This window comes from Cantharellus anzutake (assembly GCF_015039405.1).
Source record: "Cantharellus anzutake strain C23 chromosome Unknown EI90scaffold_42, whole genome shotgun sequence".
Classification (NCBI taxonomy): domain Eukaryota; kingdom Fungi; phylum Basidiomycota; class Agaricomycetes; order Cantharellales; family Hydnaceae; genus Cantharellus; species Cantharellus anzutake.
In genome coordinates, this window is record NW_024066992.1 from 60,268 (window position 1) to 73,639 (window position 13,372).

Below are 13,372 nucleotides of genomic sequence, written 5' to 3' on the forward strand. Positions count from 1 at the left end.
GCGGTGAAGGTTCCCAATTGCTAGTACCGGCGGTTCTGGCCTGAAAGGCCACACATGGATTATGGCATGTGGGGACAATACCGCTCGTCAACAACATCACAGAAATTGCGTCACCGGGTGGCGACCTATGCAATGCAGTGAAATGCTACCCTTGGCCGGAAGAGTGATGATATGATGGCACGAGTGGGCCGTGCGTGTGCCAAATGCAATTCAAGCCACTCATTGAGGATACTCGTCCCGGCATATATATGTGCACAATGTTGGAAACACAAGAAGCAGTCCAGTGCTAAAAGCAAATGCACTTCCCTGAATCAAACCGTAGAAGATAATGCTTGTCAGTGTTGTGTTAACATTCAACCACCGAAGAACGAGGAGTATTGCAGTTCGAAAAAGTATGCCGCGATTTCTAGCCGAACTAGAGTGTGAGTTACTCGTCTAGACTCCAAATTTATCTCGATCCGATTGCGAGGCAGAGTTGTGGCTCAAGGAGGTGGGGATAAATCAAAGGGTGGTCAGTAATGGGAATTCTTGCCTGGTTAAAACAGCAGATGTTTGGGACAGCCTTTGCTGACACATCATAAGCTCGCAAGATCTCCGAAATCGCTTCCCCCCGACTGTACGCCAATCCTTTTACGAAGGGTAGTGCCACCATTTGGTGTTAATTCAGGTATCTCCGCAATCACCTCATCTGGGTCGTCATCCTTTATAGATGAAACCCTGGTATACAAGCGCTTCGCTATTCGTCGCCGGGAATCCTTCTGGCTCGCTCTATTGCTCCAGATGAGGTACAGTATGCCTTCAGTGGTGGCGATTACTACTGCAGTAAACAGAGCAAATAGTGTACGCTACGCGTTCACGAAAATAATATTCTTCAATTAGTTCTGATTCTTACGATGCTCCAAGTGATAACAGACAGGGGACTTACATGCTCCAGCTTCCAACCCCCACTTCCTGCGATCCAGAACGATCCTATCCCCACACCTAAGATACTGAACAGCGCGTTTAGAAGCGCAACAACCGCTCGGCGGTCCTGTGCAGCACGACGTGACGCCTTGTTGGGGTCTCCCGCATCAGGGTCATATGGAGGCGGATTTGTAAAAGGCAATGAGGTTACTCCTGAGAGCAGAGAGATGAGGAGGTAGTCGGCGGGATCTGCAGGGGCTTCGAGGTTGAATAACACCAGGGAGCAATAATGACAGCGAGATATGCACTTGCCAAGACCATGAGAACGCAACGAAGATCGTCCTTCTTCGGACTGAGCCCACCGGGATATCTGATGCAGAGTGTGATGCCTTATTTCTCGTGTGGAACCACCTTCCCTTTCCCGGTCCTCAGCAGGGTTAAGAAAGTCGCGTATGGTTTCATGGAGAGAACTGGGTATATTTTCTTTGCACTTATCGAGATTGATAAGAGTTTCCTGTAGGTGAGTTGGAACGGACACAGTAATCCCAGTTGCGGGTTCGGAGGAATCCATCTTTACTTCTCGCACGCCGTGTTTCAGCTGTTGTCGGGATTTGACACGAACTCACAGTACCTCCGGCACCTGTTTTGACGTCCTGTGCACGAATTTTAAGGGCAATTTTTGACCATGAACCCGTTCAAGTTTGCGTCAAAAATCGGCCCGCTTGTTCGCGTAAACAGAAGCACACATGTGCCTCATCACGCCGAAGCAGTGTCGAATTATTTAGGCTACCCGTCATCTCGATCGCAGCTTCGGACATCATCAAACATGAGTGTTCCTTTCAAACAGGTACGTACGGATGACGGTGACCGCTGCCATGATTTGTCTCTCAACGTATATATTCTCAGGCGCCGCACAAGTGAGCTGATGCATCGCTCACATTGGTTATAGGCTAACTGGATGGCGCATTGCCGACCTTTAGACTCCTTCTGTGAGTTCCCGGTCCTAAGAGACATAGTCCCCGAGTGCCCGATTGACCGATTCTTCCAGCATTCCCGGACCTATTGAGCTGTCCGATGAGGTACATTGATCCCCTTCTTTCACTTGGCGAACCATAGATTGACGGACATCCGCAGGTCCTTTACGCAAATGCACACCCTTCTATGTCGCATATTAGTCCAGACTTCATCCCTGTCTTTGGAAACTGTATCAGAATGCTGAGGTCCGCTCGTTACACTAGGGGCAGACAAACCGTTGCAACTTACGAGCATTGTAGGGACGTTCTTCTTACCACATCGGGTCAGCCATTTCTAATATCAGGGAGTGGTACTCTTGGGTGGGATCAAGTCGCTAGCAACCTCGTGGAGCCTGGAGAGAATGTGAACCACTTAATCGATTAGTTGATGAAGGATAGGTATTCACGGTCTGAGCCCTTTAGGCACTTGTTGTTCACTCCGGATACTTTGGGGATTCTTTTGCTGAGTGGTGGGCGTTCAGTAGTCCACGAGATTTCTCGAGCTAACCTTCGTACAGCTTGGAAACCTATGGAGCGAAAGTGACGCAACTGAAGGCGCCGATTGGAGCGTCCCCTAGTGCGTCTCATATTGAGGGGTAAGGGCCGTAAAATGTTTAGAGCCTAGGCGTTTATCGCTAAATTCCTTCAAGCGCACTGAAGGAGAAGAAATATAAAGTGTTGACTATCACTCATGTTGACACGAGTACTGGTGAGTTCCTCGGATCATCTAACCCTTACAGCGTGCATAAACTTATTTTCTGTCCTTTAAGGTGTTCTTTCCCCAGTCAAGAGCATTGCTGAAATAGTGCAACGTGTCTCTCCTGAAATCCTCGTATGCCCTTGTACTCTGATCGGATCTCATGCCCTGAGAGACAAGTGATGCACATTTAGGTGATAGTTGATGCAGTCTGTGCCGCTGCTAGCGAAGAGATCCGATTCGATGACTGGGGTATTGATGTTGTGATCACCGCCACTCAAAAGGGCCTCAGCACACCACCCGGTTTAAGCGTGCTGGTAGCCAGTCAACGTGCCCTCCAGGTGTTCGAAAATAGGAAGTCCCCGATCACCTCCTACTACGCGAGCTGGAAGAAGTGGGTCGTTCTTTTAGTTATCACTTGTCGAGGGTGGTTCATGAAGGTCGATATGATACAGCTGGCTTCCCATTATGAAGGCATACGAATCGGGCAGCCCTGCGTATTTTGCAACGCCTCCGGTGAACCTCATTTATGCATTCCACGAATCCCTCAAGTCTATCACACAAGGGGGAATCTCCCTCGAAGAACGTTTTAGGCTCCACCGTGAAGCTAGCACCCGGATTAAGAAGGCTGCCGAGGATCTCGGGTTGAAGCAGGTACAATCATGTTCATTACCGGCCATGACGAGTCTGAAACCAACTATCTTCACTGGCAGCTTCCCCTGGAGCCTCAGTATGCAGCCAATGGGATGACGGCGGTGCGCGTGCCTCATAATCTGTGCTCGCCCTAGTGGTTATGTGATATTCATAACACCCTGTCCAGCTATACTTCCCGGATGGCCTAACAGCAGGCGACATCATTCCTCGACTCTCCAAAAAGGGCATTGTTGTGGCAGGAGGTTTACACAAGGATATTAGAGGTTCGGCACAACCTCCTTAGCTGCTAAATGACTGATTTATCAACATATTCACCTTCACACAGATAAGTACTTCCGCATAGGGTTCGTTTTCGAGAAAATTGTTTTGATCTTGATGCTGATGTCTAACAATCTCAGACATATGGGCCTGACTGCAGTCGACACGTCTCGAGGTGATCTTGACAAGATAATCAACGGCATTGCCGAGTCCCTGCAGGAAGCGAAAGCTGAGAAGGCATTGAACTAGACACCTAGAGTTCATGCTTCTTTTTTTCCAATTGGTTCGTTCACTGGCAGTCATTGGCATAGAATGGTACACATCGCTTAAATCACAACAGCCTGAGGGAGCAAAGAAAGCCCTTACATTCCATTTTCACAGATTCCAAATCCAACTGGCGATAAATTCTCCAGAAATCACGCATCATCGAGAAGCCGGTACACTCCTTCCCCTCCCATACGGTCATACCATTCCTTTCCTGAAGTAGTGGGTGCAATGTAACCAGCGCGAATTACAAAGTCACCGAAGCGCTCCCCTTCCAATCTTTCTAGAGCATAATGTTTGATCATCGGTTTAAGAATCGCGAGGATTTCAGGCTCGGTTACATTTTCTGTATATGAGAGAAGTACAGGAATGATTGCACGATCAGGGGACACGTAGGGAGAGAACTGCGAACCTCGATAGATCTTGTTCAATCGTTGGCCGTAGTACCCCCCGCCGAGAAGCATAACGTAGGCACCAGGAGCTTTACCAACGAAAGCGATTTCTATGGCATGATAAGGAATGAATGCTGGGTCTCTTCACCAACAAGTCACTGCCTACCCGCTAAGTATGGCCGGGCGCAACCATTAGGACACCCTGTCATCCGCATGACAATTGAGTCATTCCGAAGACCATTCTCCTCCAGAATGGCTTCTACTTTATCAACGAGCAACGGCAGGTACTGGATGCATGGTCAGTTGGAAGCTCCAAATGAACTTGTGTATCACACTCACTCGTTCCGATTCGGCCATTGCAAGTCCACATGTGGGGAATGCAACACAAGCGGAAGATGACAATCGCAATCCTGAGTAGTCGAGATTGTCAAGCTTGTGCTTCGTAAGCAGTGACTTCATCAGAGGGACATCTTGATCATCGATATCTGCCAAAATCAGGTGCTGGTTTGCAGTCAGCCGGAACTTTCCCTTGTGAAGCAGCGCGATTTCGCGAAGCCCAGTCTTGAATGCTTTTCCAGGCTCGTCTTGTACGCGGCCGTTTTCGATGAACATAGTGAAGTGGTTCTTCCCATCAAAGCCTTGGGACCAGCCGAACTTGTCGACATTTTCTGTGAACTCGAAGGGGCGAGCTGGAGCAAGTTGGTAGCCGAGGCGTTGCTCCACATCAGCTTTGAAAACATCCAGACCCATCCGATCGATGGTATACTTAAGCCGAGCGTTTTTGCGGCTGGGGCAAACATGCGTGAGATAAGATTAAAATTGAGTAAACATGGCAACTTGCTCAGTTCGGTTCCCATTGTCCTTCTGCACCAACATGACTTTCTCAGCGACATGTTTCGCCTGGTTAGTTGTACAGAAGCCGATGACATCGCTCGTCCGTGGGTATGTTTTTGTATTGGAATGCGTGACACCCATGCCACCACCGACACAGACGTTGAATCCTTCGAGGTTGCCATTTCTGTCTGCGATAGCAATGAAGCCAACATCGTTGGCGAAAATGTCCACATCGTTGTTGGGCGGGACAGCCACTGCGATCTTGAACTGTAAATGCGGAAAGTGAGCCATATCGTACAAACGCAGGAAAAGAGTCGGAATACCTTGCGAGGCAGATAGAATTCGCCGTACATAGGCTCAAAGTCTTTCACTGCATCACCTGAAACCATCTTCTTATCAAGCCATATCTCATGGTATGCAGATGTCCTGGGAAGCAAGTGTTCGCTAATTGTCTTGGCGGTTTCGTAGGCCTCTTGATGAAGGTGGGATAGATTGGGGTTAGAGGAACTTAGAACATTCCTATGTACGATATCTAGAACCCCGTCCAAACGATGAGATGGCACCTTACCGGTTGACATCGCCGCATGCTGCGATTGTATCCAACAAAGATTTATTGATGGCTTGAATGGCAGGCTTCAAGTGACGCTTGATGACTCCATGGAACTGGAAGGTCTGTCTCGTCGTGAGCTTGAATGTTCCATTGCCTCGCTCGTCAGCAATGCGATCCATAGCAAGCCATTGGTCGGGTCTACAGACACCTCCTGGCATTCGAACTCTGATCATGAAGGCATATGCAGGTTCCAGTCCAGCTTCGTTCCGCGCGTCGCGAATGTCTCGATCATCCTGCACGTAGATGCCATGGAACTTGGTCAGTTGACCGTCCGACTCTGCCAGAGTCCCTGTTGTAGTGTCCTCGAGGCCCTGCTTGATCGTACCACGGAGGTAATTGGACGCAATCTTGATATGTTCGTTCGTTACTGGCTCAGGCTCTGCCTCTTTGATGTCAACGTCGTCCACGCCGAGGGCCGACCACACAAGAGGTTCCCAAACCTTGTAACCGGTCTGTGGGCCATCCGCGCCCTGGTCATCGCCCAAACCAAGCACCGCGATGCGCTCAGCACCAAGTTGTTCCAGGCGAAGGTCAAGGTCCTTCCCGGGCTTGTTATAGAAGCCAGCGTCCTCGGGGCGAGGCCAGTACTTGCTGTCCCCCAAACCAAACACAGCGAACCGGAGTTCGCAATTAGAATCGGTGAATGGCGTTGATGCAGCGGTGACAGCAGCATTGAGCGTTTTGAAGAACTCTCTTCCATTCTGAGGAGGTTCTCCTTGCCCGGCTGTGCTAGTTATGAACAGGAAAATAGTCCCCTCCGTTGCCTCTTCCTTCATCTTCTTTATGGGTGAACCACTAGCGGTGAACGAGTCCATGGTCTGGACGGCATAAACCGCAATGCCTCGTTGGCCCGCTCTCACACCAAGTCTCTTTGCCATCTTCTCCGCCACACCACCATCACTTGCGTAGAGAATCCATATCTTCTTTGAATCGGACTGCAGAGCTTCAAGAAGATATTGATAGCTCGCCTTTGCTTTTTCTGCTCGGGTATCGTGAAGCGTCTGACCAAGATTCTCAACGAATTCCTTGGCAATGTTTGCGGATTGGGAAGAAAGGGTAAGTTGAGAAAGATGATTCTGTCGATCAAGGAACTCCCGGAGGTCTGCTTTGATGGCTTCGGAGTCAAGCGAGAATGGTTCCGAGCCAGGGATATCCTTCGAAGGATCCCAGCGGTACAGCGGCCAATAGCCTGAGTCAACGGCCAGCTTCGTTTCCCGCAGAATATTTAACGCTGCCTCATTTTCCGATGAGTAAGGGAGGTACGCCAAAACGACACTCGGCCCGTTGTATGCATCGGCTTCCGTTAGGGCTTGAAGTGTCTGGCCGTAGGAGGAGTACACGGCCACAGAGGCTACGTAAACGTCGCCATGGTTCATGGCATATAATCCGGCGTCCTTCTTGCGAAGTGCGTGAGGGTTCTCGGAGCGTGTCGAGTATGGATGCGTGTCGAGGATGAGTATGTTAACGTTTAAGCCGGAAGTGATGAGGTGGTGCAGTCCCGACGCGCCTAAATCGTAAGACCAAGCGTCAGAGCCAACAATCCAGCGGGATGGAAACTTGAAACTGGATTTGAGGCTGAGAACACGTTGCAAAAAACTGGAAGAAGAGGAATCTGGAAGTACAGACATAATTTTGTCTCCTAATTCTCGGGTCTTGACACCGTCGTCCTTCGCCAGCAGCCACTTCGAAAGCAAGGTACGCAACTCAGTTGTGAAATCATCCACGCCATTTGATGCATCCAGAAAGCCCTTCACGGCATCTCGGAGGCTAGTTTGGTGGTCGTATTTCGCCTTCACCCTCCCAAGAGCGAACTCAGGGCGAGTGGCATCTTCAGATGTGCCCACAATCGTCGGATCATTCACCAGTTCTAATCTATCCGCAAAGATGTGGGAAAGCAGTGATGTATAAGAGCTCTCATGCTTTGGCACCACAAAAGCCTTCTTTGGAAGCTGAGTTGGCGATGAGAACGTCAGCGCAAACAATTCTCGGACATCACTGGGCAATGACGATGGGTCTGTACTGTCAACCTCGACTACAGATGGTCGTGGGTTGATATCGTCTAGGGTTTGTACTGCGCGGACGATGTCTATGTATACGGGGCTCCATCTGGTTGGAGGCTTATTTTTTGTCCTATTTGGTGATACAACGATTATACTTTTGGTCGAAGAAGGAATGGCAGTGCGCAAATTTGAAATCGGAAGGGGTCGAAATACGTTAAGGGATAGAACCCCAGTGATCATAGAAAGGGGAAGGGTTGAAGATTGGACAGAGTTCTGTGCGGCTGTTCACGCCAATTGATCAATTGGCTGACACTAGAGCTTATCCCGTCAGCCTAGGCTTACCTAAACTAATGACGAGTATTTCTGGGTGGGATGGCCCAACATACACCCAACTTTTCAGCGCCCGTCTCGTAAAAACAGAAGTAGAAAGTGCTGCATTGGTGTAGTTATTGTACAATGCAGCTTCGGGTGTACCGTCCAAATTCATCGACAGGCTATCGTGTCGCACATGTCTCCCGGCATCTCCATTTGCATAGACATGCCCATTGGCCAAAGGTAGTGCGTTCCCATTTGCAGATGATTGAACATGGGTATGAACTGGCACTACGCGAGCAGAGAGGAGCGAGTGATGTGATGTCTCGCTAATCAGACTGGCTCCTGAAGAATCACTGATTGAAAAAGCATGAATGACTGCTTGCTTTTCTGATAGAGCCAATTTGGACGCAAGAATGGATTGATCGTGCGCTTGCTGCGAAGTGCCGGAGACAAGGAAGTACGGGGCAGAGGAGCGAAGACTAAGGGCGTGTGATAACGATCCAGCTGAGGATAGAGCGATATGAACCACTATAGGACTGTTCCTGAGTGCGGGTAGTGTGATAAGGAGGCGGGAAAGTGTGTTAGGACTCAATGAAGAAATTGTGAGAGAAATCAGAGAGGCCTCGAACCCCTTTCTCGTTTTCAAAGGTCGAAGGAAATCGCCTCCCGGTGCTATGGCCTCGATTCGGGCATGAGTCGAAGGTTCCAGTTTTGCGTATTCGGGTGTAAAGACCGAAGAAGTGACGTCGCCAGTGAGCACATCAACGACAAGACTACTGGACAGAACCGCCGTCCATGCAACAGCTTCTGAAGCTGACATCCTGTTCTTCTTTGTTGCTTTTTTTTCCTGCCTGGGACTTGATAAGTTAGAGCAGAAATTGCGCGATCTCAGCTGACGGATCCTCCCGACATTGCGAATCTTCCCACAGTCCCACAACGTGTGACGCCAATGCTGACATTACCAAGACGAACGGCTTGCTTTCGTTTGCCAACATTTCTCCTTTGACCATCGGACAGTCCCTGGGCGTTCCTACCACGTATATGCGCTTGCGAAGCGTCAAGTAAATACCCTCCTGAGAATCAGCTGGCCTAAAGGAACGGTTGCTATTAAGTATAGTGCCGCTTCAAAATGCATCAAATTTGAGAGGAGCGAAGCCTGTCTGGTTTTGATACTACAACAGTTGGCATGAAAGTGAGACCAGAGCTAGGATATATTCCACCGCCAATGTACTGTACGCATTCATACACAGATACGCACAACAATGCATCCGGAATACCAGTAATCCTATATCCGTACTTGCATCTGTGACAAAAGAGAGTGCTTCACGGCCTTGCATCCCAAGTTGCTGTTGCGCTAAAGGCGACTAGAAGGGGCACGATGTCGGTCAATGATTGTTTGTATTGACGCCGACGCATCATGGCGTTGAACCAAACAGAGGACAACTTCAGTTGTGACACCATCAGATAAACACTTTGAACCGTTCTTGAAGCTACAAGATGCTGTTCCCTTTCACTTTTACGTCTCTTCTTCCTGATACGCTCAACCCCTTTAGCTATCTATACTCTACGATGTCTTCAGGTAGTCAGCAAGCGGACCCAGATCAGAGTTGGGCAGTGGTCACCCATCGTGGCGATCCACACAGACGACCACACCGCCCTCCTAGATGCGCTTTTCGCGAATCACGCGATCATACGTATAGTCCTCCGCGTCAAGTTGGATACAAACGAGGATGGGAGCCGTCCATTGCACCTTCAACCACTGCAAAGATGAATTCGCGTTTCGCCGCAGGGGATTTCGACACGCCGTCCAAGTATCTTCACGCAGCTTCTCGACCGCGGAAGAGGTATGGCAGATCAGAAGCCAACCGCATTTCAGGTAAGGGCATCGTTTCTTTAAGCCTCAAGTGTTCCGAATGGTGCCAGCCTCGTGGGCGCATGCTATTTAACACGCGACAAATCCCTCATTCATTTTCTGGCCGGACCCTTCGAGAACTTTGACACTTACAATCTCTCCCTTTTCCACCCCATTCTCCACCACGTCTCTTGTCGACATTGCCGCTGACACTCTTTCCTACGCCGAATCGATGGGTTTGTTCCGATCAACTACTCCAGACCCTGAACCCCCCAACAAACGCCGACGTCTCGGGGAGACGATCATCTCGACAGCGCTGGTGCGCACTTTGTGTTCTCTCTCCGCCATTTTGCTGATCATCATCATCTACGTGCCCTTCATACTCGATAGAGCGCTGCGTTAATCGGTACAGCAGTAGGTCTCACTGCTTACAGGCTGTGAGCAAACCTCACAATTTTCCCTCTTCAAGACAGCAGCGCTGACGTACTTCTTGCCGACAAGTTGGCGAGACCGCGGCAAAGTTACAGAATTCACTCCAGCCGAGGATATCCATCGTCCACCTCCACCCCCTTACGAGGAGACCCGGCAATGGACAGCTGAACCCCCTGTGGATGAACGGCCGGCCCCTCCAATCGAGCATCCACCTGCCGTTGATGCACCAAAGGTGAGCACAGTGACACCAAAACTTAGAAGCAGAATCATGACCCCCCACAACCTATCAGGTTGAAGCTCCTCGTCCCCCTTCCCCCACGCCGTCAACGGCAACGTCTGCCACTGCCGTATCTGTCTCAGCTCGATCCGAAACGAAGTCCCCCCAAAAACCTCGGCCGCAGACACCAAAGAAAAAGCCGACTCGTCCCAAGAGACTCACTGTCCGAAGGTCTTCGCCGGCCCTCCGTTCCCAGACTTCTTTCATGAGCATGGCAGCAATGGAAGAGCCTCTTGCTGCCGACGACGAAGATCATGACGAGGTGGACGAACATGTTCGTCACATATTTCCATTGCAGTGCTCGATTGTTAATGGCTTGAATTCACAGATGGATTGGATGAGCGAGCGTCTTCGTGGCCTCATTGAGCAGGGAAAACAAGCACTCGGCAAAGAAATCGTGATCCAAGATGACACCGTCGGTATGGTTGATGAGCACACTGGCCTCGAAGACGACGGCTCTCATGACTGGGAAGACGATCATGCTGCTCCTAAAATCACACCCCCCACTCGCCATGCCCCATCGTCCTTCCGTAACCCTCACAAGCGTGCAGCCCCTCCTTCCTCTTTTTCTGCTCCTGGTTCCCGCACCCTCTCCCGTCAGACCTCCATGTACGGAATGAACTCTGACGCCCCCCGTTCCCTCTCCCGCATGCCTTCCACTGTATCACTGAACCGAGCCTCAATTCGCGCGAGTGCCCCCCCAACGATTGTGGACCGTAACCAGTACTGTCCCCCTCCTTCCCTCTCTCGCATGTCTTCTACTGCATCACTGAACCGCGCCTCGATCCGCGCAAATACTCCCTCAACAATTGCGGACCGTAACCAGTACTGGCAACACCCTTCGACTCATACCGTCGACGATGACATCAGCGGCGCAAGTCCTGAGTTGCGTGGATTTATGGAGGAGGCACGAAAAGCGAGACAAGGGGCAGCCTCGTAGCCAGGCTCACTAGACCGTTGATCGGTCAGGTGGCATGATCCTCTCCCGATATTCGCTGCTCAGAATGCCGAAGTCAACCACTCCTTAACAACCCGTTCGCCTCGCTCACATCTTTTTCGTGAGCTTGCTCTGCCGTATTTATCACATACGCTTATTCGCCAACGACCTTGACACGACCCTTGGACGCCAGCATCTTAATTTTCGCTCATCCAAATGCATATCACCTCTTCAACCTGCATGCTTTCGCACTTTTGTTGCCATTCACAAACAACACGCCTTAACCGCTTTACATCCTACTATTCCTTTTGGCCTCACTTGTACCTGGTTATACTTTGAATCCTCTTCATTCCGTTGGAAGTCGTGCCCTCTCTGCTCCCCTTGGTGGATGACGGGTATTGGGGTGCGACATACAACAATTCGCTTTCCCGACATTCCCTTTCTGTCCTTCGTTATCGCGATGAGCCTTACACGGCGAATCGTCGATCCATTCTTGTAGCATAGTACCAAAATGCATTCGTTCTTTTGTCGTTAACATGCATGTGGTTGGGAAGTACCAGTACAAATCTCTGCGTGGCAGGTTCTAGCGAGAACCATCCGGCAATTGAAGCATTGCATTGGAGGACCCCAAAGACACAGCAATCGCTTTGAGAACCAGCGATCATCTCGTGAAACTCTCCTGTAATTGATTAGCTCTTGATTCTGAACTGAAGTAGCGCTACGCGTAACGCGGCCCCCAATTCATGAACTAGGCTGGCCCCGTTTCTTAAATGTTCAATCAGGACCTTACATAGCACGGACATGGTTACTTCCACCGAGCTGTTTCTGCTCCGTATAGCTTTAGGTTATTAAACGGCAACAAAAGTGCTTGCGCAGTATATAGATTTCCGTCGCTGCTGTTCTAGAAGCACACCAGTGCCCCGAAATTCTGGGGTGAGGGCACCCTATTTCAACTTTGCTGTCTAAGATTCAGAGTGCAATCCCGAGGATTCCCTACGTGTATGATGATTTCCAACTTCGGTCATGCCCCGGTACGTTACCTAGGCGATAGACACAGCCAACGTGCTACTAAATCACAGACGCAGGTCGTCAGCCTCTGTTAGGGGGCAATATATGCACGCCCGTTCGTTTATGCTGGCACACACGCTGCTCCTTGTATCATTGATGAAATCTATCAATGAAATTCGCGCCGCTGGTCGTGGGCCCCTGGGAGGTGCGCGTGACCGGGCGAGAGGAGAAAATGAGCAGCAGACTTTTTAAGGCGGCAATGCCGACTTAGACACCGTGTACGTCTAGGACATTGAACCTCACTCATCAATAGTGATGGGCAGAGGAAATGGGGACAGATACATATCATCCAGATCCCACTTCGGTGAGGATCATAGAGAATCCCATGGTACAAGTCTGATACTTCACTGTATCCAACATATCCGGAAGAGACAAGCTCTTGTTCAGAAGGGAAATAGTCATCTCAAAATAAGAACCCAGAAGTATCCTGTAAACAATCGCTCGAGTGCATGGTTGTTGCATACCAATTAAGCCCCGGCAATCCAGGTATCCTAGTTCGATAGAGAGACTATTTTTGCTGTCGACCCGTGGCATCGGATGCCCCCAGTGCAGCCAGTGAAACAGCATGGGAGCAGTAACAGAAAACGCTGAGCAGAAGATAGGTGAGGGGATTACTAGGCGCGTGTACACCATATGTGTCGAAAGTTGAATAGAGAACCAAATAACCTAGCGCCTTTTCGAAGATACATAGCAGCTACAGTATCGCCAGGACTCACTGGAAGTAACTACCGGGCTTTCATGACAGCCATCAGAGAAAATTAATGCGATCGAACATGGCAACTGCCATGCAAAAGTCGCGCTGACGATTTGAGGGGGAGCAACATCCGAGCAACTACAGCAGATGTAACAGTAACAATCCCGAAGAA

General features: G+C 50.0%; 5 protein-coding genes across 5 annotated transcripts; 2 read left to right on the forward strand and 3 right to left on the reverse strand.

Moving 5' to 3' along the window:
* Nucleotides 1-9: 9 nt before the first annotated feature.
* On the reverse strand, nucleotides 10-628 carry EI90DRAFT_3068051 (uncharacterized protein). The gene is made up of 2 exons (XM_039061070.1): nucleotides 533-628; nucleotides 10-306 (listed from the first exon to the last, which is right to left on the reverse strand). Exons 1-2 carry the CDS (start codon nucleotides 577-579, stop codon nucleotides 126-128), a joined length of 228 nt encoding a protein of 75 aa, XP_038913321.1. The 5' UTR covers nucleotides 580-628; the 3' UTR covers nucleotides 10-125.
* EI90DRAFT_1819185 (uncharacterized protein) lies at nucleotides 501-1,581 on the reverse strand. Its single transcript, XM_039052228.1, has 3 exons — nucleotides 1,216-1,581; nucleotides 926-1,152; nucleotides 501-845 (listed from the first exon to the last, which is right to left on the reverse strand). The coding sequence occupies exons 1-3, from the start codon at nucleotides 1,472-1,474 to the stop codon at nucleotides 576-578; spliced, it is 756 nt and encodes a 251-aa protein (XP_038913322.1). The 5' UTR covers nucleotides 1,475-1,581; the 3' UTR covers nucleotides 501-575.
* Nucleotides 1,507-4,069, forward strand: EI90DRAFT_1818834 (pyridoxal phosphate-dependent transferase). Its single transcript, XM_039052226.1, has 17 exons — nucleotides 1,507-1,750; nucleotides 1,810-1,820; nucleotides 1,884-1,892; nucleotides 1,952-1,982; nucleotides 2,038-2,123; nucleotides 2,178-2,280; nucleotides 2,340-2,386; nucleotides 2,435-2,512; nucleotides 2,567-2,625; nucleotides 2,687-2,748; nucleotides 2,808-3,007; nucleotides 3,069-3,267; nucleotides 3,327-3,374; nucleotides 3,434-3,530; nucleotides 3,593-3,611; nucleotides 3,666-3,840; nucleotides 3,907-4,069. Exons 1-16 carry the CDS (start codon nucleotides 1,589-1,591, stop codon nucleotides 3,772-3,774), a joined length of 1,320 nt encoding a protein of 439 aa, XP_038913323.1. The 5' UTR covers nucleotides 1,507-1,588; the 3' UTR covers nucleotides 3,775-3,840; nucleotides 3,907-4,069.
* Nucleotides 3,942-8,760, reverse strand: EI90DRAFT_2928796 (sulfite reductase subunit beta; the record flags this gene model as incomplete). Its single annotated transcript, XM_039054973.1, has 8 exons — nucleotides 3,942-4,135; nucleotides 4,202-4,291; nucleotides 4,348-4,468; nucleotides 4,521-4,968; nucleotides 5,011-5,282; nucleotides 5,339-5,534; nucleotides 5,584-7,906; nucleotides 7,968-8,760. The coding sequence occupies 8 exons, from the start codon at nucleotides 8,758-8,760 to the stop codon at nucleotides 3,942-3,944; spliced, it is 4,437 nt and encodes a 1,478-aa protein (XP_038913324.1).
* A 310-nt stretch (nucleotides 8,761-9,070) lies between these two features.
* Nucleotides 9,071-11,673, forward strand: EI90DRAFT_1818848 (uncharacterized protein). The gene is made up of 7 exons (XM_039052227.1): nucleotides 9,071-9,132; nucleotides 9,191-9,816; nucleotides 10,053-10,111; nucleotides 10,183-10,229; nucleotides 10,294-10,456; nucleotides 10,515-10,775; nucleotides 10,830-11,673. Exons 2-7 carry the CDS (start codon nucleotides 9,438-9,440, stop codon nucleotides 11,439-11,441), a joined length of 1,521 nt encoding a protein of 506 aa, XP_038913325.1. The 5' UTR covers nucleotides 9,071-9,132; nucleotides 9,191-9,437; the 3' UTR covers nucleotides 11,442-11,673.
* The last annotated feature ends 1,699 nt before the right edge of the window (nucleotides 11,674-13,372 follow it).